Raw genomic sequence first — 20,187 nt, forward strand, 5'->3', positions numbered from 1 at the left:
TAAAAAGCTCCCTTACATTTAGCAAACTATTTTGGAAATACAATAAACATGTTTTATTTCAACTGCTGTAGCTGTTATACGGAAATCACTTTAAATGAATAACTTCTATGATAATTTGACACATTTCTTATAGTGGGCGGGTATTAAAATTCCATATTAACAAAAATTTCTTAACGATATCTATCTAAATGAATTTATGAAACAACACTTTTTATAAAGGTTTGCTTATATTTATTATTACTGTGATTTTATTTTTTGCGCACGATTTCTCGCTTGAAGCAATAATTGTCAACACTGGACAGAACTAGCAAAGTAGTGTTTAAAAATCAAAATCGCACCAGCATTCAATACGTTTGTTCTTCTCACGTATTTAGGCAGATTAAATAAAAGTTAAAAATTAAAAATCTAATCGCTCTGGAACTTAACATCCCTGCATTGAACGATGTGCAGTGTTGCGAAGTAAATTGCAGCTGTGAGTTCGATCTGCATAGATATCGATGCTCACGTGTATCGATAAGACATCAACAACTCTACTGCAAAACGGAATATAAAACACACACAAAAAAGTTTGCGGAAAAAGAAAAAGTGCATTTGGCCTGACTGCTGACAGTAAAAATAATATTACACGGCGGTCACATAAAGTTGCGATGTGTGCGATACAGTGTAAAAAACATAAAAACATGCGCTACTGCGTATGACGATGGAATTTTAATTTGCAACAAAACAAATAAATAATAATCGTAGGTAGGCCTCAGTTTCAGCAACGGACTAGCATTCAGTCAATCAGTTGCTGCGCTGCTGCTTCAGTTCATTCTTTCGCTCTCTTGTCTTCCTCTTCTACGTTTCGTGCGACACAAGCAACAGTAACACACACAGAACGATATTTTTGTCGAGGGGCAAAAACTGTACGCGCTCTTGTAACAGTGTGTGTAAAAGTGTAATTGTGTGTGTTGTGTTTGTGTTGAGTGTGGGTGAGTGAGAGAGAGGAGGGAAGGAAGGAAGCAGCGCAAAAAACCAAAATAATGTACAAAAGTTTAATGTCTCGTTTTGTCTCTACTTATGCAAATTGCAGTCTGTTTTTCACGCGCTCGTAGTGTGTGTGTACGTGCGTGTGTTTGGCCTGCCTTAGTGTAATTTACTAAAAGTACTCCAGCAAACCAACCGATATATTCGTGAGGCAACAACAAAAAACCTGATATATATACTACTACCTATAAATGATGATGGTTCGTAGACGAGCTCGGCCCGCCAAAGAGCAGCCCGCCTTAATGGTGGTAACCTCGAGTGGCCATGTTGCAGCTGTTGACAACGAGATGGCGGCGGCGTTGCCATTCAACAATGTTTCTGCTGCTGCAGCTGCAGCGGCGGCTGCCACAAATCTGCTGGATGATCAATATTTTGCGAGCCCAAAGCGAAAAGACTGCCGCCTTATGAAAACAAATGAAAATCTCAAGGCGCTGAATAATAATAATACTGCACATATTTACAACAACAAAGACAACAAAGCAAACACATCAACAACAACAAAGCCAGACACTGGCCGCGCAATAGGTAAGAATTATTTACTCTTTATTTTTTGTTTCATTTTATTTTGAGGTTAACTTTTTTGTTTTGTCGCACTTTCCCCCTCCCTACCTGCCTTCCACCCTCCCTCAGGCGTACCACTTGCAACACGCTCACAGACACGCACCATTGAAAACTTTTTCCGTGCGAATGCTGCCAAGAAAATGACCACAATTCTAACACTACCAACAGCAACAACAACAACGGCAAACGCAGAGCAAAAGACAATAAATGACGAGGAGCTGCTCGAGGAAGATCATGAGGTGGAAGACGACGACGAGGAGGAGGCAGAGTCAGAGTCCTACGATGCAAGGTCGACAGCATCCCCAGCGACCAGCACAAGCAACACAAGCTCACCAGCATATCATCAACAGCTCGACGATTTGGTGGAAGTCGAGCCGACAACCAACAATGACAACATCAACGTTGCCTGCAGCTTCATGCCGAGCACACAGACAACCGATATACACATGCATCGCTCGACGCTGCGCGACAGTCACAGTTCGTCGCACAGCAGCAGCAGCAGCAGCGCTGCCACATCGGAGAATCTATTTCTACAGGAGCCAGTGTTGACGCTGGACATTGATCGTACACCCACCAAAGCATCCAGCATACGCATTAACAAGAGCTTCGAGATGGCCAACAATGCGGTATTCTCATCGCCGCCCTCAGTGCTCAGCGCTTGCGTGCTGAATGGTCGCTTCAATCAGATTGTCACGCTCACTGGCCACGTGTTGGATGAGCCAGATCAGCAGCAGCAGCAGCAACCAGGTGTGGAGATGCAACTACAACAACAACAGCCGTTGAACGGCTTCGAATTGGACCAACATGACAGCAGTTCCTGCGACAGTGGTGTCGCCTGCAGCCTAACGACGGGCACATCGCCCGCTGTATCAGGGATGCGACGACGTAAACCTGCCACGCCGCATCGCATACTTTGCCCCTCGCCGATTAAGACAATGGCACGTGATGCCGGCACATTGCTCAAAGGCGAGACGCAATCACCGAGAAAATCGCCACGTAAACTGCAATCGCAGTTGGTCGCCGCAGTCGCTGCAACGGGCGGCTGCAAGTCGCGACGAAGACTGAATCAGCCAAAGCCACAAGCGCCTTACCAACAACAGCAACTTCAACTGCAGCAACAGCAACAACAAGAAAGTTGCCTGGCCAACGATGAGATTGTTGTGCTGGAGGACGACGATGATGATGACGATGTGCACGCATTGCTGAAGGCGGCAGAGGAGCGTGAGAATCAAAACAAAGCTAAACTAATGCTCAAGCCAAACGCTGTACCCGCTGTTGCTGTGAAGCCAAAGCCCAAAACTGCCAAGGCGAGAACAGCAACAGCAGCCGCGGCGGCGGCCAAATCACAGCCTCTGGCTGCGACAAATGGGAATCGCGAGATGACCGATTTCTTCCCCGTGCGACGCAGCGTGCGCAAGACAAAGACCGCTGTTAAGGAGGAGATGATGCGCAATCTGGAACAAGCAGTGCTCGAGGAACGTTGCGAAGGTCTGCAGATACGTCATTTCACGGGTAAGGGGCGTGGCGTTGTGGCAGAGCGACGCTTCAAGCGTAACGAGTTCGTTGTCGAATATGTGGGCGATCTCATTGCCATCAGTGAGGCGACAGATCGCGAGCGACGCTATGCGCTGGACGAGAACGCGGGCTGTTACATGTACTACTTCAAGCACAAAAACCAGCAATACTGCATTGATGCCACCGTGGACACCGGTAAGCTAGGACGCCTCATCAATCATTCGCGCAATGGGAATCTAATGACCAAAGTGGTTGTTATCAAGCAACGGCCACATTTGGTTCTGCTAGCCAAGGACGACATTGAACCCGGCGAGGAGCTCACATACGATTATGGCGATCGTTCCAAGGAATCGCTATTGCATCATCCATGGCTGGCATTTTGAGCCGCCACTGTGGCAACTATCATTACCGAAATACATAACAAATAATATTAGCTAAGCATATATTCATTGATGAGAGAGAAGAGAGATACTTGATAAAGATGAAGAAAAAAAGAGATGAAGTCGATGGAAGTTGTGCAAATTAACGTCACTTCATCATATTTTTTTTTACGATTTGTTAACGTTTTTGCTTTGTGTTAAGGCATCGATCGATTGAATTGAAACTGTTAAACATTTAGATGAAGAAGTTGAAGAAAAGCAGTATGCTGATGAATTATGACATTAACATTGCATTCACATTTATAATGAACGTACATACTATTTATATAGGTATAGAGATATGTAATATTAAATTGCTAATTATTATATTATGTACTATTTACTGCCATAGTGCTATCTATATACACCCCGTGCACCTCGCTCGCCAATCCCAAAATCCAAAAAACAAAAAACCGCAAAAAAGAAAAAAAAAAACAAAACAAATTCTGACTAGATTAGACAAACATATGTTTATAATTATTGCATTAAAAATCCATTAATCCCCTCACATACATACATATATTGCACACATTTAACGAGGCTTTCTGTAGCGTCCTCTGGCAACTCGCAACTTCCTGAGAGAGTGAGAGACACAAGGATGCGTACAAATAAGAGACGGCATTGGCCATCTACTTGTACCCATTCACTTCTCCCCTTGAGCTTCCTCAGGCAATAAGTGAGCCGCATTGTTCGATGTAGACTATAAGCAGGTTTCAATGACACCACGCCTCCCTCCTTTCAGAAGGATCACATAAAATGAATCTATTTAATATGCCGCAGCCCTTCCGCCCATCACCAACGCCTCTCTCCGTTCCCATAGAGACGATCCCCGCCCCTCTAGATATTGATAAGTAAATAAGTGCAAGATTGTATTGCAGACAACAAAACTTGGTTCAAATTATCAAATAAATAACAAAATTCATTTGCAATTATGATTTTTATTCATTTTTGTTTTTGTTTATTTATATCTCTGCGCATATTTATACAGTACAGTACATTATCTATTAGTTGTATAATATATATATATAGTTTGTAGCACATAATACACATTTACTTTTAATTTGTAGTCGCAATTGAAATGAAGCAGCAAAACCAACATTTAATCATGTCGCATGTTTAGGTTTTATTTTAATTTCATCTTTGTTAGCAAAATAAAAAAATACATAAAACAAAATAAAATATACAAATCACACTCACACAAACAGACACAAATGCATAATTTACAATTTAAGTCTACGTTTACGATCATCGATTGAATTTAGTTATAATTTATTACATTTTAATTGTTTTAAATTCACACACACACGCACTCGCAAGCAGATAAAAAATAATAAAAAAAAAAAAAACAAAGAAAACAAAAACATTACGCAAAATAAATAAATGAAACATTTAACACAAAAAGTGCGAAGCCGACGATTGTTCTTTGTTTCACTTCGGAGATCATGGCAGACTATATATGACTACTCTCTTGGAATGCACGGCGCTATACAGTTCTAATATCGTAACAAATTCTATTCAACTTACACAGACAGGCATACAAGACATTCACAAACATAAATATATTTATATCGAAATATATTTAAATATTTATATTCATTTAGAAAACAAATGTCGCTTAGGCGGCGGGCTTCATCTGGAGTATCTCACTTATGGAATGGCTGGGACTCTTTTTGTTGCTTAATTTAAAGTGGAAACGGTACCAATAAAATTGACTAAACGACTTCGGCCTAAACTGGGGACGATACAATGTTAATATCCTAAAGGTTTTAAAACAGCGAAAAGAATTGAAAATCAGAAAAATTCAAGAGGTATAATCATACTTCTACACACTAAAACTATAACAATAGCAGCTCTTAGAGAACTATTATTACTATTAGTACTAGGTTGCTGAGTAAGTTAAGTATTCGGGGCCTGCTAATTTCAAAAGTTTCTCACAAAATATTGCACTAAGGAAATTCATTTTCCGACATCGAATTCTCATTCATTGCTTTACTATTTTTTGTTTTGACTATAACTACGGCCTAAGAGTTAAACAACAACGACAACTGCAACGGCAACAACGATGACGACAACAACAACAGCAACAGCAATAAGCTATAGCAACAATTACAAACTACGCACACTCACACACATTCTCTCTCACACACATACACACAGTTCAACAATAACAAGGAGCAAACATTATGCGCAGCTTCTCTCAAAACTTATTTAGCAAATGAATTAAATATCAAGACGGATTCATAATACTGACTGGAGGACGCGTTAATTCTTTTTCTATGCCTTGCCTACGTCAAGATGCTTGCCTCGGCTGTTAGGGGGCGTGGCTGTGGCGCCACCACTAACAACGTTGACGACTTTTTCTGTGGCCTCCGCAGCTTTTGTCATTTCTTGGCACTAAAACTGGGCTTTGGCAGCGAACTCATGAATGCTCCAGCATTCGTGGGAAATGCCGGTGCCACAAAACTCAGATCGGGTATCAGAGAGATGCGTGGCGCCACCTTGGCATTGCCCAGATGAAACTGCTGACGCTGCTGCTGCTGTTGTTGTTGTTGCTGCTGCTGTTGCAATTGCTGCTGATGGTGTTGATGATGCTGCTGCTGATAAGTTGCAGTCTGCGCTGTTAATGGTGTCGCTGTTGGCGCCGTGGAAAAGTCATGCATCATATGAATCTGCTGTGGTATGGCTGGCACATTGTTGTTGTTGTTATTGTTGCTGCTGCCGTTGTTGCTGCTTTGATATTTGGGAACCAGATTGCTGTGTCCGCCCAGTGGCTGCTGCTGTTGCTGATAGAGGCTCATGGGATTATTGTAAAAGTTGGCACTCTGCCAGGCGCCCGAATTGAATTGGGGCGCAGCACGTGAATTGAGCGTGTTGTTGGCCAACGGTGTGCTGCTCACAAAGTCCGACCAGTCGTCCTCTTTGGCTGCAACTGATTGTTGTTGCTTTTGCATCTTGACAACATTGTTGTTGTGGTTGTTTTGTAGCTGCTGCTGCTGTTGTTGTTGTTGCTGCACAGGCACAGACACAAAGTCCGACCACTCATCATCCTCCTGCTGCTGCTGGTGTTGTGGCGGTGGCGCCTGTTGCTTTGGCGACTGCTGCGCCACCGTTGCACTTATCGTGGGCGGCTTGGACTGATGCGAGAATAGCTCCTCGATGCGCGCCAATTCCTCGGCATTAATGCTGGCCAACGCATTGTCGCCCCACTCAATGCTTGGCTTGGCCAATGGAATTGTTTGCGGCAACAGAATGGCCGGACTAAGTATCATCTGCTCCCCAAAAGTAGGTGTGCCATTTCTTGGTGGCTGCAGCTGCTGTGCAGTCGTACTCTTAATGGCCGAAACAGTCGCGGTTACCGACTGGAAATCACTGAAGTCATCGTCCTCGGCAGCTGGTTTGCTGCCCAATTTGGTGGGCGAATCTAGGCCAAATGGCGGTGGTTTGTATTCCACATCGCGATACTCTTTCTTGACGACTGTTTCGTCTATGATAATGCCAGCCGAAGCGATCTCGTAGTCAAAGTCGATGGGCGCCAGCGTTGTTGTCTTGGCCACCGCCGTGTCTGACTTTGAGGGCGTGTAAATATGCGTCTCCTTGAGGGGCAGCGCATAGGTATTGCTGCTGCTGACTTCATGCAATTGCTGCTGGTTGCTATTGACTGTGGTGGTTGTTGTTGGTGGCGGCGATGGCGTTGGGGAGCTTCTCAGATCAAGCTGCTGCTGCGGCTGAGCGAGCTGCTCACTGTCGTCGAAGTGGTGGCCATTGCCGTCTGCTGATAGAGCAGGCGATAGCGTCGCTGTTGCTGCTGCAACAGCAAATACTGATGCTGTTGCTGCGGTGTCATCGAAATGGGCGGCATCGTTGCCACTTGTGATTGCTTCATCGATGCTGTTGTGGCTGCTGCTGCTGATGTTGTCGATTGCTTCGCTCTTCCCTTGCCCATTAGCAATGCCAGACTGCGTTTTAACTTGGCTCGTTTGTGGTGTTGCTGCTGCTGCTGTTGTGGCTGAAGTTGTTGCTGCTGCTTCCAGTCCTGTGAACCACACAAAGAGATCAAGCATTAGTTTGAGGCATTAACAATAGCTGAGGACAAGTGACAACATGAGAAAACTAAGATACGAAGTTAACTAGTGCAGAAGAGGGTGGGCCTGAGGGTTAAAAACAGTTGGGAGTTGCATATAAGAGTATATATAACAGTAGTAGAAGAACAAATTGAAAACGAAACGAAACGAAACAAAATGCAATTATTGAATAAACAACTCTACAACACGCACGAAGCCAACGAAACTTACTAAGATCCAGCAAGGCGACGTGAGCAGTGATATTTGTGTTGTTTATTGTTGTTGTTGTTGTTGTATTAGTTGTAGTTGTTGTAGTTGTTATTGCATGATTGTTGTTATTGCAGATGGTGGCAAAATGTGTGACAAAATTGTGCATTTCATTGGCATTGTTGTTGTGGATGTCGTTGTTGTTATTAAAGTTGTTGTTATTGTTGATTGTCATATTGTCATTTAGATTATCAGAGAGGAGTTCCATCGCATCCCAGGCATCGTGATTGTTATTGATATTGGAGTAGTGGGAGTAGTTAGAGGTAACAAGATTTATTTTATCAGCATTAGCCACCATCGTTACTTGGTCTAGTTGTTGTTGTGGTTCTTGTTCTTGTTGTACTTGTTGTTGTTCCAATTGTAATGTCTGTACATGTGATTCTAAATACAATTTATCATAAGGATAAATTTTCAGTTCAAAGATGGTGGGCACAAGAAACAAGTGAATCAACACGGATACCCTTACAGAACAACATTTCAACATTCCAACAAAAATAAATAATTCACAGAACAACAAAGGGCGGACGAATTGAGATTTTTCCTTATCTAAATACTATATCAAGTTCTAAGCGAGTTAAATAACAGGGGAAGTTATTATTTTTCTCGACTCGAGAACTGAAAGGGCGTTATCTCTATAAATTTAATTTATTACTTTTTTTTTTTGTAAACTTAAAGTGATTTACTACCTACTTAAGCATTAAAAATAAATTGCAAAGAAATTGTGCTTACGTTATCTTTAGAGGAAAGACCTAAATTTGGTTTATCGATTATGGGTGACCAAATTTAATGCAGCAAAGGTTTAACAATAAGACAGACATTTAGTGACGTATCATTCGTCTGTTTATTAAAAAACATATGTTGCACCTATTTTATATTTAAACTGTTCAAATATATATAGAAATACTTAAAGATTATTCTTCAAATAGATTACTAATTAAAACATCTTATTTTAATCAATCGGATCAACTTTAAATCGATATTGACTATATGAAATTGTAAAAAATTATAATTTTAAAAGATGTTTTCGCAGTTGAATATATTAGTTGTTGTAATTTAATTTCTCAGCTTATAACCGATATTTACTCAAATTAATGACAATAATATCAACAGCATTGTGAAGGTTCTGCAAGGGCATTTGGAAATCGGTGCTTGCCGAAGCCAGAGTGTATTTTGTCAATTGTCATTAAAACAGTTTGCGAGGTAATTAAAACAGAAACGAAATGAATGTGAAACAAAAATAAAATCAAAACTTGTCGGGCAGATAAAAACAGCCAATAAACTGCAGGCCAATCAATTCAGTATACTCAGTTGGGTTGTTAAGCGAAAGCATTTGTTGTGGATCAAACTAAAAGCGTATTGTTTGGGGATTCAACGAGCGAGAGGCGGTGGCAAAATTTTGGTAACGAGAGCATCGTGTGTGTAGCAGTTTTCTTTTTTTCATTGGCGGCAACTAAGTGCTAAGTGTGAGCAGGGTCAATGACCCAACTTGACTGGCCACTTACCCTCTAAAGGCAGCTGGCTGGAGACGCTGTTGCTGTTGTTATTGTTGGCGGGTTGCCAGCTGGAAATGAGTTGAGGCTCCAACACAGTTGCTGGCGTTGGTTTGAGTGGCTTCAGTGGATTGTAGCTCAGATTGGCGGCAAAACGTGGCATCGATGAGTTCCACTTGTCGCCAAACAACTGCAAGATCAGAATAGTTGATAAGCATTGAAAGGGAAAACTATTTCTTTACTACTTACAATATTACGCGAGTCAATGCCCAAGGAACGCACCAGGGAGTGTCGCATCTCAGAATTCACCCACTGATAGTCCAGAGCATGTGCTTGCTCAATAGCTCCAAACTGCAAGCTCTGCACATCCGCCAGTGGCGTCTGTTTTACTGCTGCCTGCTTTTCGCCGCTGCTCGCTTCTACGTTAGGGAACATAACATCCAGCACTGGCTTCACACGCTCTGTGATACTGAGCAGCGCAGCAGCTGGCGGCGGTGGCTGGGGCAATACAATTTGTGGGACAACTGCAGGTTCAGCTGATACAAATGAGGGTTCTGAGAAGTCGCCAAAGTCATCATCATCGTCACCATCATCCGCCACAATGGCTGCTTCCATTGGAGGTGTTGCAAAATCTTGGAAATCATCAAAGCCATCATCATCATCATCAGGCTCTGTTTCAACTGGAACAACTGTAACTGGAGCTGCAACAGCTGCTAGTGGCGGGGGTGCACCTGACACTGTAGCTGGCGCTTCCGCAACTGGTGTTGGTGCAGCTGACACTGCAGCTGGCGCTTCCACAACTGGCGCTGGAGCTGCGGCAAAGTCCGCAAAATCACCAAAGTCGTCGTCATCATCTTCATCTTCAACTATGCCATTTACTTTCATCTCCATTTGAGGTAGATCTTCGGGCGGCGTCTCTTGGAATGCAGCAAAGTTGTGGTGCTCCACATGGGGCAGCTGACTGCTTAATGCAGGCGGGTCTTTAACAGTGGGTGTGGCTACAATCTCTATGGCAAAAAAGTCATCAGCACCCTCAGGTATGAATAGTTCTTTGGGTTTCTTTGGCGAACACTCCTCGTCACTGTCATCTGTGACATCCTCCAGCGTAACCTGGTGGCACAATACAGGTGCTTTGGTTGTTTCCTGCTGTTGTTCCGACCGCTCGTGTTGCTCATCGGCTACAGGTGATAAGGTGCCACTTTCGCTGGAATACAGACTTAGGCTGTCAAGTTTGAGTGAGGGTATGTTATCATTGGTATTGACTTCTTCCTCGTCTGCCTCTTCGTCTTCCTGATCTTCTTGATCCTCTGCCTGCTCTTCTTCAGCTACTACTTCAAGGGTTTCCAAAGGTGGCGGCATCTCTGCTTCAATTGTTGTTGCTTCCAACTCGGGCGCCTTCACCTGATAATTGAAAGCCTCCACTGTTGGTTTGGCAGTTGCCGTTGCATGACCATTGCTTAAATCTTTCGCTGCTTCTATTGATATGGACAGCTCTGGCAACGAGGGCACTGCAAGGTTATAAGATTAGATTCACTTCAAAAAGGCATTAAAACGCAATTACCTTTTGCATGGAGCGTGGCTTCGGTGACTAAGCCATACTCTGAGTATTCGTCAGCGTCGCCGTCAGCGTCTTCTAAGTGTAGCGTCGATGGCAGCCCCGAATCGTCGTCATCCTCGCCAAAATCAATCGGGGGTGGCGTGCTGCATAATAGCGGCGGCGGCACATTCACCATTTCGACGTCGTGAGTCCTTTGTTCTAATTTCCTGTTCTTCTGCTTGTTGTTGTTGTGCTAATTTGGCTAACAGCAGCTGCGAAACACTTCAGGAACTCTCGCTAAGTGACGTTTCAACCCGTTTATCAGCGTCTGTGTATTAGTTATTCTCTGTGTGTGTGTATGTGTGAGCCCACTCAAGGTCTGTGTTGGAATTTTCTTACTAGTTTTGGAATTTATGCGAACGCTTACACTTGACCGTCGGCACTTTGTCTACACAAATATCACTTTCCAAATATTATATGGCTACACTATCGAAATCAATTGCTTTTATATGCAAAAATAGCCATTTCTTTTAACAAAACAAATTTTTTCCAGGTTTAGTTCTGACATTCACACTTAGAGATGTGTGACATGTCACAAGTATTTACACAGAAGTAACGAGTCAAAGTTGTGCTGCACCACCAATAAGCAAAGCAATTGCGCCAGCAAACTTGATATTAAATTTGGCTATAAAGAAACGATTCCAAATTTAGAATAGCAAAATGGAATAATGAAATCTGTATTTATAAAAGTTGACTATGAATATATTTTTATAAAAATAAATTAGAGCATTACGTGCTTTGCAACACTATAACAACGATACCTGATAGTTATCGATAGGCCACTTGTCAGTCTGACAGCTGCTTTAAGGTTATACTACAACAGTAGAGAATTTGGATTTCCATTGATTTTCGGTAAATAAATGTTATTTAATACGGTATTTGCATAATTACGCATTGTCGGCATTGTGCAATGACCAAGGCTACTTTTGTCAGTGACCACCCAAATAACCCATTCTATTTGCATTACAGATTACGCTGTGCATATTACATAACTAAGCAAAAATGTCTCAGGCTCCAGTTCGTGTTTCGCCTCTGATCAAGCTCGGCAGATGGTCCCTGCTTCTGGTAGGCATTGCCTATGGCGCTGCTCACCAAAGCCGCCTGTCCAAGAAGGAGGAGAAGGTGCGTGAAATCGAGGCTCAGCAGAAGGTGATCCGTGATGCCAAATTGGCTGAGGAGAAGAAGCGTAACGCTGCCGCTGAAATTAGAGCCCTGGAAGAGCTCTCCAAGCCCAAGAAGTAGATGATCGATCGCCCTTTATAAGTTTGTTTTAAGTTCAATTGCTATGATACTCGATAACGAACTATTCAAGGACGACGATACATAAACATCCAAATTCCGAAAGCCAAGAAAGGCGATCATCAACATCAAAGGCAGAGTTGCCTTTCTTTTTGAAGTATCGATCTATCGTTTTTTGTGTTTACTACGAACAGTTTGTGAAAATTATTGCAGCAAATTAAATGATTAAAAAACAAATATGTAAAACATAAAAGTGTGTCAGTATGTTGTGTTCTTTATTGCAAGATAATTGTTTGTTGTTGGTATTTATGTTTTATATAATTCGCCGGCGAATCTGAAGTTCTAGATTAAACAGCTGATCGTTGCCCGGATTTTAGATTTGTGCCAATTTTGGCGAATTTGTTTTGTTGTTGAATCAATAATAATTCGCTGCCTAGGCGATAATTTAAAGGTGTTGAAACACACACCTAACGTGTTGTCAGCACACGCAAGTTATTTAATACGCCATCACATGCCAGCAGGAGATGACCAACTTTTTGGAGGAGTTGCCAAAGCACTTGCAGGAGATTGCGGAGCGAGGTATAACGCGGGGGAAGGGGAGGAACCTCTTCAAAAGAACTCAGCACTTAATATATGATTTTAATCTGCTCTCACTTAGTTAACATACGCACTCCGGAGGCAATACTAACGACGCCCCAAGTCAAATTTTTGGATACGCGACTTCGTCCATTGGACACTTGCGTCCACAGCTGCACTCCAGAAGATGTGCGCATCCTAAAGGAGGCTGCTGCTAAGTGGCTGGCCGAGACGCCAGCATCAGGTAAGCATAACCTACCAATCGACATTATATCTATCTATTTCGCATCCTTCTTTCAGCGGATTCACTCTTCAGACCACCCGCTAGCTTGAAGTGGTCTCGCTTGACATTTGGCTGTGCTGCACTTGATCGTTGCTCCGGCGGTGGCATTGTGACGCGCGGCATTACCGAAATTTGTGGCATATCTGGAGCTGGCAAGACTCAACTGTTATTGCAGTTATCGCTGGGCGTGCAGCTACCAACACGCCTTGGCGGCTTGGGCAAAGGTGTCGCTTTTATCTGCACTGAGGATGTTTTTCCATCACGTCGCCTGTTGCAAATAAGCAAGGCATTCGAGTCACGCTATCCCGAGGAGAAGCTCAACTTGCTGGGCAACATATTCATCGAGCATCAATATGAGAGCGTAAGTTAGTGAGGCAAAACTTTCCATTTATAGTTTAGTCCATATTTCTATTATAGCAACCACTGCTGGACTGCGTGAACAATCGGTTACCCCAATTGCTGCAGGAGCATAGCATTGGGCTGATCATTATTGATTCAGTTGCAGCCATCTTTCGTTTGTATACCGACTTCGCGGCACGGGCGCGTGACATGCGTCGCATGGTCAATGCACTGCTCACCTATGCGGACAAGCATCACTGCGCCGTGGTCTGCACAAATCAGATGACGGCAAGTCTTAAGCAGGACGATCAGCAGTCGTCACAGGATGTGCCCTGCTTGGGGATACAGTGGGCTAATTTGGGACGCACACGCATGCGCATTTCGAAGGTGCCCAAGCAGCACAAGATCGCTGATGATTTGCTGACAGTGCGCAAGCTGGAGATCATCTATTCGCCTGAGACGCCAAATGCATTTGCCGAGTTTCTAATTACCGCAGACGGTATTGTTGATGTACCGCAGCCTGGCCCAAAAAAAAACTAAAAATTGTAAAATGATCAACTAAATTTTTTTTGCTGAATTTGTTTATTTTCTTTACGTTTTGAATTTAAAATATGTAACGGCTGCTGATCTGCGCGTTTCTTATGTATTTAATTGTAATTCTTGTTTTGTTTTTGTACAAACACTCACATTGAATATGAATTTTTATTTTTCATTCAATTGTAATTTACACTTAGTACAGTACTGTAGTTTATCTGTTACGTTTAGTATAGTTAAATTAAATTTGTAATTAACATGACTTCACCAATTGTTGTTGTTGTTGTTGCTGTTGTGGTTTATTCTTGCCTTTGCTGTTATTACTGCGCTCCCTCTGTAGCTTCTCTGTCTAGCTCTTTCGTATACTTTATCACATGAAATTTCCGAAAGTTCAAATTACATTAGTTACACAATATATTTATATATATTCTCGTATGTAGTTGTTTTGAATCTAGTTCTTTTTTTTGTTTATTAATTAATACAGCTCATTAAACATTTAAATGCGTTTCTAATGGCAACATTTACAAAGCCTAAACTTAATATTAGTGCTTAAATATTACAAATACATATTGCACTCATAACTCACTTAACGGCCTCAATTGTTATTGTAAAAACTAGACCGAAATGTCTTTACCGTTAACCGAAATGTCCTTAGATTGACAACAAAATTTGTCCGTGTTTGCTAGTAGCAAACTCTTGAATTTCAATTTAATTACAAATCCGTTTTTCTTGTTGACATTAAATAAATCAAATCAGATGGAAAAGCTCGTCTAATTATTTGTATCACGGCTGATGAAAACCTTTTTTTACTAAATCCTTTCCATCTATTGCGGAACTTCTCAATGGAAGACTATTATAGACCATTATTCTATAATACATTTCGATTCGCATAGCAAGTAATATTTAAAAACAACATTGTAACAACGCTTTGGAAGAATGTCCTCGACTTCAAGATAACCGGTCAACCTTGCTTTATAATTGAATTCCTTGAAAATTTGTCGATTAATATTTTACTTTGTATAGTGGTAGAGCTCTGAGGTCCACATATCGACTGATAGTTGGACATGGCTTTGTGCTTACACGAAATGTAGGTAATAGGAAGGAAGCAGTGTCTACAGCAGAGTTGATGTAGACATGACAGTCATTCTTTCTGTCTGTTAGACACTTCAATCTCAGAGAGACACACTTAAAATAAGATGACCATTTTTGACTATACCCACTTCTTATTATTGCATGCAGATAAAGTTCAAATTCAAGTTCAAATTGTACATACATAAAAGAAATACAAATCATCAACATTATCTGTTGAAACTGGCTCAGGATACTTTTATTTGGATTGCTTTTATCGACGATGGATTGCGAGTATTTCACCATCGATTCTATTGCACTAAAGCCTAATTGTTTTTATTCTACTGGTCAAGAATATATGTATATACTTAATGGAGTCGGAGATAGCTCCATTAACTCGCTATGCTTTTAGTTAAAATGCCAACGGGATATACAAAAAATTAATTTACTTTTCGCATCTATTTAAAATAATTATGAAACAGAAATAAGAAAATATTAATTCACTTCTTGGCGGCATCAATTCGGTTGCTTCCCTTAACGTCTTTTTGCTTAACGGCCTATTCATTTGGATCGCAGTTGAGGCGGTTAAATGAGTTATGTATGTGGTGTGTATGCATGGATTCAATAAATTACATAAATATATAGTATGTAAATGCCTAAGACTAACAAGCACACACAACGTGTGCTTGAGCAATATTCGACTTTTTGGCACAAGTTTTAATTTGACTGGCTATGTGTGTTGGTTGTGGGGTGTGGGGTGAGAAAGTGGGGGATAAAGAGAACTTGCGAGGAGGCTTCTCTTAAATCTCACGCATCTGCACATCATGATCCTGCGAATCCTGCGCCTCTGTCGAAGTGCCTGGATCGCTGGCCGTCTCCTCATCCTCCGATTCGCTTTCGGTTTTCAGCTGCGCATCGACAGCATTCACTTGCAACTTGTTATTGGCCATGGCCAATATCTTTGAGGCAGCCAATTTACTCTCGAAATCCATTTCCGTCGCCTGTGGGCTGTGACCATTCTCCTGCTGCCCCGATGATGACGATGACGAGGCAGCTGCCGCCGCTGCTGCTGCTGCAGCTGCAACACGTTGCAGACTCAACGCTGGCGACTCCTCCAGCTTGATGTCCAGCTTCTCAGTTTGCTCCAATGGTGCCGCCGGCTCCACTGTTAATGGTATGGCATGTTGATGCAGTCGATGATGATGATGTTGATGCTGATGCTGGTGATGAAATGCTTCTCCTATGTTATTGTTGTTGGTGTTGCGCTTCTCTGTTGTCTTGTTGTTGCTGCTACTATTGATATTGTTGTTGTTGTTGCTGCTGTTGCTGTTGCTGCCAGCAATTGTCGCTGATTCTCTGGGATTATTGCTGCTGCCCGTGCCATTGGTTGTCGGACTGTTTGTTGTGGCTTTTGAGGTCTTCTCTAGCAATTGTTTTTTAATTTTTGTCGTCGAGTGCTTTGTTTGCAATTTGCTTTCGACATTATTTTTGGCTGCAGCTAACACATTGTTGTTATTGCTGCTGCTATTGTTATTATTATTGTTGTTGTTAGAGTTGCTGATGTTGTTATTATTATTGTTGTTGTTGCTGCTGCTATTACCACGATGCTTCTCCGTCTGGCCGTTGGACGACTTTTTTGGAGTTGTTTCCACAGCATTGGCCGTAAACGAAGCAGAGTTCGAACCATCATCGTTGACATTATTATTGTTGCTATTGCTGCTGCTATTTGTTTTGCCTTGCTGCTGCTCCGTTGTTGCGGTTGCTGCTGCTGCCGGTTTGTTGGACGATTTGTGCTCGGCAGCCTCGTTATTTGTGACATTGTCCTGCTTTTTCCATTTTGTTCGTCGATTTTGAAACCATATTTTCACCTGCAATGCAAACAACAAAATATATTGAATATATATATTTAAAAATTGCTTAAATAAACTATAAAACGTTAAAAACAACAATAGAAAAACTGTATTTTGAATATCATTTAATATTGTTGCATATTTATCTTCGTTCTTTTAAAATGGTGGAAATGTTGCGTATACGTAATATTAAATTATAATATATTTGAATCTAGCATATGCTGCAATTTATAGTATGAAGATCTAAGCTGGTCTTTTAATAGGAAAAGCATTTAAAATTAGAGATCGTCTTCATTAGTTATCATTGACAATATTCATAACAAAGGTACATAGATAAAACAAGTAAGAAAGCTATAGTCGAGTGTGTTCGACTACCCAATTTGAATAAAAGCAAAATATTGCGGTATTATTTTCAAAATATACCGAAAATATTATACTACAAAATACTGAAAATATACTAAATGGTATATTTGGTATATCGATATAGTACCACACTCAAAATATACCATAGACGGCACAATATACCAGTTTGTCAACCAAGTAACTAAGACCCCCAGTAAAATATACCTAATGATTATTCTGCAAAAATACTAATACTACTACTAATACTATATTTGGTATATTGATAAAGTAATAAATTCAAAATACACCAGAGTGCCAAATATACAAAAATGTCAGCCAAAGCAATTAAGACCCATAGTAAGCAAACGCTTTGGCCCATCAATAAGTAATTCTTAAATACCTTCTATAAAAATTATAGTTAAAAATTAACTTTTCGCAGAGGAGGGTAGAATAACTTTTGAAAAGAAAATTAACTTGAATATAAAATGAATTCCTCGAATTTTGCACTTTAGAATTCAATTGCAAGTAAATAAAAATACATACATAAATGTTATGGTTTAGTAAGAAATCGAAAATGCATAATGACTCAACCTTTATATAATAGAAGATGAATAAGTATATGAATATTTTCATAATTTGAAATACTGATGAGTAATCGGGAATAATTTTATAACTTTATATTTCACATACTGAAAATTTCACATTTTACTTAAGTACAGTTGTTAAAATTTATAACATTCTACTTGGAACTAGTAAAATCTTCAGAGAAGTTAATTGAGATTTTCGAAATGTACTTGCTGTACCATTTGATAAAGTACTTGTGTGCACACACTACATATCAATATATATGTACGTAAAGTGTTATGAGTCAGATATTCATATTCGAGTGCTGGGCCGCTATAATTAGGCAATGTTTATGCCTCATTTGCCCTTATTAGTGTGCGTAAAACAAATAATTAAAAATTATGTACGAGTATCGCGCGCGCGTTTCTAACTCGATGTGTGTGTGTGTGTGTGAGTGTGTGTGTCTGAATGTGAGTGTGTGTAGTTGGAAAACACTTCCGCTACGTCAGCTACAGTTCACAACAAGCAGGCAGGCCAAGAAGTTGAAATGATGTGGGCCTGTCAAAATGCAGAAACCGCCCATCAGCAACCCCATCCCACAACATTCTCATTCTCATTCCCATATACATTCCCCCATTCCCATTCCCATTCCACAGCAAAGACAACATTTCATTTTAATTCTTGCTACTTGCGATGCTGCTCTGTGCCTCATAACGACGACGCGAGACGATTCGGCAGGCAGCGTCAATGGCGCAACATAAAACATTTGCCTCTAATTTCCATTTCATCCAAAATGATGGCCTAGCTAAATAAATGAAAAATCTATTTAAATCGCGCACATAATTAGTATTTCAGCGGCATGTCTGCACACGCACACACTTGCACACACACAGTTCAACATTGCATATATAGAGTACAGTATAGAAGAGAGGAAGGCAAAAATAAGCGCCAAAGATAGATGCCGTCATATGACATGCTCATTTTGCCGGCGTAGCGTAAAAATGATGAAATTAACATGAAAACGTTTTTCCTCCACTTAGCTGAAAACCCAAACCCAAAAAAAAAATCGAGTGAGACGGAGAAGGAAATGAAAATAAAGAAAATATTTGAAATTTGAAATTTTTCGTTAATTTTCCATATTGAAAATCAATTAATTGATTGCCAAATATTTTCGAGTACTCACAGCAGCAGCACTTCGTATGAGTTGAGTTGAGTTGAGCGCTGGCTCAACCAAAATAGACATCAGCACATCAATGAAATGTACTTGTCGATGGATTGATGTGTACGCAAATTGTTTGTTTTATCGATGAAGATGGATTATGAGAGATGTCTATATACGATGTTCTGAGTGTGCGAGTGTGTGTGTTATCTCCTCCTCCTCTCCCCCCACTGTTTATATCTCTATTCGCTATTCGGTATCTGAATGTGTATCTGGCAGTTCGTTTTGAACACAATTACAAGTTGGCTGGCCAATTACTCATCGGAATAGTCGAATTCAAGAAAGACTGTTCATTAATTCGTTAATAAACAATAAAACAACAGGCACACACACATTGTTGTGTGTGTGTTTACCTTATGAGCAATTTTAATGGCTATTCCAAAAGCATCATTTTTGTTGTACATCAAATGGGCTATTTTAATGGGCCTCTTCTTGCTCTTCACACTACTCCGAGTGTAAATATGCGGGCCAATCTTTTGGGGGCACATGCGGCGCACTGCCTACATTTAATTATTTGATTATTTTTAAGTATGTCTGGCCCAATTTGACCATTTGCTCTGCTTTGCTTTTGCCTTGCCTTGCTTTGCTTTATGTTGCGTTTAATTGCGTGTGGCATTTTTTATTGCATTCATTTTGCTGATTAATTTATTTGGCATACATAATTTTCGAATATCTCGCATTCAAAGCGATTGCGAAGGGATTTCATAAATAAACGTCTTGTTTATTTTGTTGTGATCCACTCTAAACCTCATTAAGCCCACCTCCTCACTCCCCCTGACTTTTTCATATGCATAAAGAATGTCTAAAAATACAAACAAAAAACTTTGTCAGCTAAAAAGAAAAGTTATTCTGCTCTCTCTTTCTCCCCTTCCAAATTTTCTTTATGATTTATTGACATTTAAATGTAATGCTCTGATTCCCTTTCAAGCGGACCCCAAAAAAGAATTCCGAGCAGCAGGTTAAAACCTGTGGGACAAAAAGCAACCAAAACCAAATGCGAACAGATGCTTCTTTTGCTTTTTGCCTTTATCACATTCTCATCATATGTAACGAGCGTATTTAGATGAATTTATGTATGTACGTTACATACTCTTGTTGTTCAATCAACGCAACTAACAACTGCTTTAGTTCACTCCCTGATCATTAAATAATTGTTTAATAGCTGCCTGACTCAACTCTCCCAACACGCAATGATATCCTGCTGTGTTGTGCGTGTGAGGTCTATGAGGATATTTAC

At 40.9% G+C, this 20,187-nt stretch overlaps 6 protein-coding genes across 10 annotated transcripts in view; 4 read left to right on the forward strand and 2 right to left on the reverse strand.

The window, feature by feature from the left end:
* Nucleotides 1–20,187, forward strand: part of LOC133838250 (DDB1- and CUL4-associated factor 5) — a 65,708-nt gene that overhangs the window by 12,883 nt on the left and 32,638 nt on the right. The window lies entirely within an intron of this gene.
* On the forward strand, nt 544–5,114 carry LOC133838251 (histone-lysine N-methyltransferase Set8). 2 transcript variants are annotated; one of them, XM_062269297.1, is made up of 3 exons: nt 544–744; nt 1,073–1,551; nt 1,756–5,114. In XM_062269297.1, the coding sequence occupies exons 2-3, from the start codon at nt 1,218–1,220 to the stop codon at nt 3,483–3,485; spliced, it is 2,064 nt and encodes a 687-aa protein (XP_062125281.1). In that variant the 5' UTR covers nt 544–744; nt 1,073–1,217; the 3' UTR covers nt 3,486–5,114. The 2 variants fall into 2 exon arrangements, with proteins under 2 accessions (XP_062125281.1, XP_062125280.1); XM_062269296.1 differs by having other exon boundaries at nt 547–744; nt 1,657–5,114.
* Nucleotides 3,480–11,498, reverse strand: LOC133838246 (uncharacterized). 2 transcript variants are annotated; one of them, XM_062269286.1, is made up of 5 exons: nt 10,901–11,498; nt 9,589–10,847; nt 9,352–9,529; nt 7,814–8,230; nt 3,480–7,554 (listed from the first exon to the last, which is right to left on the reverse strand). In XM_062269286.1, the coding sequence occupies exons 1-5, from the start codon at nt 11,070–11,072 to the stop codon at nt 5,903–5,905; spliced, it is 3,678 nt and encodes a 1,225-aa protein (XP_062125270.1). In that variant the 5' UTR covers nt 11,073–11,498; the 3' UTR covers nt 3,480–5,902. The 2 variants fall into 2 exon arrangements, with proteins under 2 accessions (XP_062125270.1, XP_062125271.1); XM_062269287.1 differs by lacking the exon at nt 7,814–8,230 and having other exon boundaries at nt 10,901–11,470.
* Nucleotides 11,638–12,428, forward strand: LOC133838265 (ATP synthase subunit e, mitochondrial). The gene is made up of 2 exons (XM_062269324.1): nt 11,638–11,788; nt 11,906–12,428. Exon 2 carries the CDS (start codon nt 11,939–11,941, stop codon nt 12,176–12,178), a length of 240 nt encoding a protein of 79 aa, XP_062125308.1. The 5' UTR covers nt 11,638–11,788; nt 11,906–11,938; the 3' UTR covers nt 12,179–12,428.
* LOC133838261 (DNA repair protein XRCC3) lies at nt 12,553–14,524 on the forward strand. Its single transcript, XM_062269309.1, has 4 exons — nt 12,553–12,754; nt 12,834–12,995; nt 13,052–13,395; nt 13,452–14,524. The coding sequence occupies exons 1-4, from the start codon at nt 12,700–12,702 to the stop codon at nt 13,911–13,913; spliced, it is 1,023 nt and encodes a 340-aa protein (XP_062125293.1). The 5' UTR covers nt 12,553–12,699; the 3' UTR covers nt 13,914–14,524.
* LOC133838249 (GATA zinc finger domain-containing protein 14) overlaps nt 15,234–20,187 on the reverse strand; it is a 40,812-nt gene continuing 35,858 nt past the window's right edge. For 2 of the 3 annotated variants that reach the window (XM_062269291.1, XM_062269290.1), the window contains one exon: nt 15,234–16,843. In XM_062269291.1, the coding sequence (XP_062125275.1) occupies nt 15,776–16,843 (1,068 nt within the window). In that variant the 3' untranslated portion in view covers nt 15,234–15,775. The remainder of the gene's footprint in view (nt 16,844–20,187) is intronic. The other variant, XM_062269289.1, reaches the window with a different exon arrangement.

The sequence above is a fragment of the Drosophila sulfurigaster genome, chromosome 2R (genome assembly GCF_023558435.1).
Source record: "Drosophila sulfurigaster albostrigata strain 15112-1811.04 chromosome 2R, ASM2355843v2, whole genome shotgun sequence".
Taxonomy (NCBI): domain Eukaryota; kingdom Metazoa; phylum Arthropoda; class Insecta; order Diptera; family Drosophilidae; genus Drosophila; species Drosophila sulfurigaster.

What these genes read in the sequence shown, in the direction of transcription:
- LOC133838251 (XM_062269296.1), top strand. Translation starts at nt 1,218, where the DNA reads ATGATGATGGTTCGTAGACGAGCTCGGCCCGCCAAAGAGCAGCCCGCC. An exon ending in AGACACTGGCCGCGCAATAG is followed by an intron (nt 1,552 to 1,656) that starts GTAAGAATTATT and finishes ACCCTCCCTCAG; the next exon opens with GCGTACCACTTGCAACACGC.
- LOC133838246 (XM_062269286.1), bottom strand. Translation starts at nt 11,072, where the DNA reads ATGGTGAATGTGCCGCCGCCGCTATTATGCAGCACGCCACCCCCGATT. An exon ending in AGCCACGCTCCATGCAAAAG is followed by an intron (nt 10,848 to 10,900) that starts GTAATTGCGTTT and finishes ATAACCTTGCAG; the next exon opens with TGCCCTCGTTGCCAGAGCTG. An exon ending in GCATTGACTCGCGTAATATT is followed by an intron (nt 9,530 to 9,588) that starts GTAAGTAGTAAA and finishes CTGATCTTGCAG; the next exon opens with TTGTTTGGCGACAAGTGGAA.
- LOC133838265 (XM_062269324.1), top strand. Translation starts at nt 11,939, where the DNA reads ATGTCTCAGGCTCCAGTTCGTGTTTCGCCTCTGATCAAGCTCGGCAGA.
- LOC133838261 (XM_062269309.1), top strand. Translation starts at nt 12,700, where the DNA reads ATGACCAACTTTTTGGAGGAGTTGCCAAAGCACTTGCAGGAGATTGCG. An exon ending in GGCCGAGACGCCAGCATCAG is followed by an intron (nt 12,996 to 13,051) that starts GTAAGCATAACC and finishes TCCTTCTTTCAG; the next exon opens with CGGATTCACTCTTCAGACCA. An exon ending in TCGAGCATCAATATGAGAGC is followed by an intron (nt 13,396 to 13,451) that starts GTAAGTTAGTGA and finishes TTTCTATTATAG; the next exon opens with CAACCACTGCTGGACTGCGT.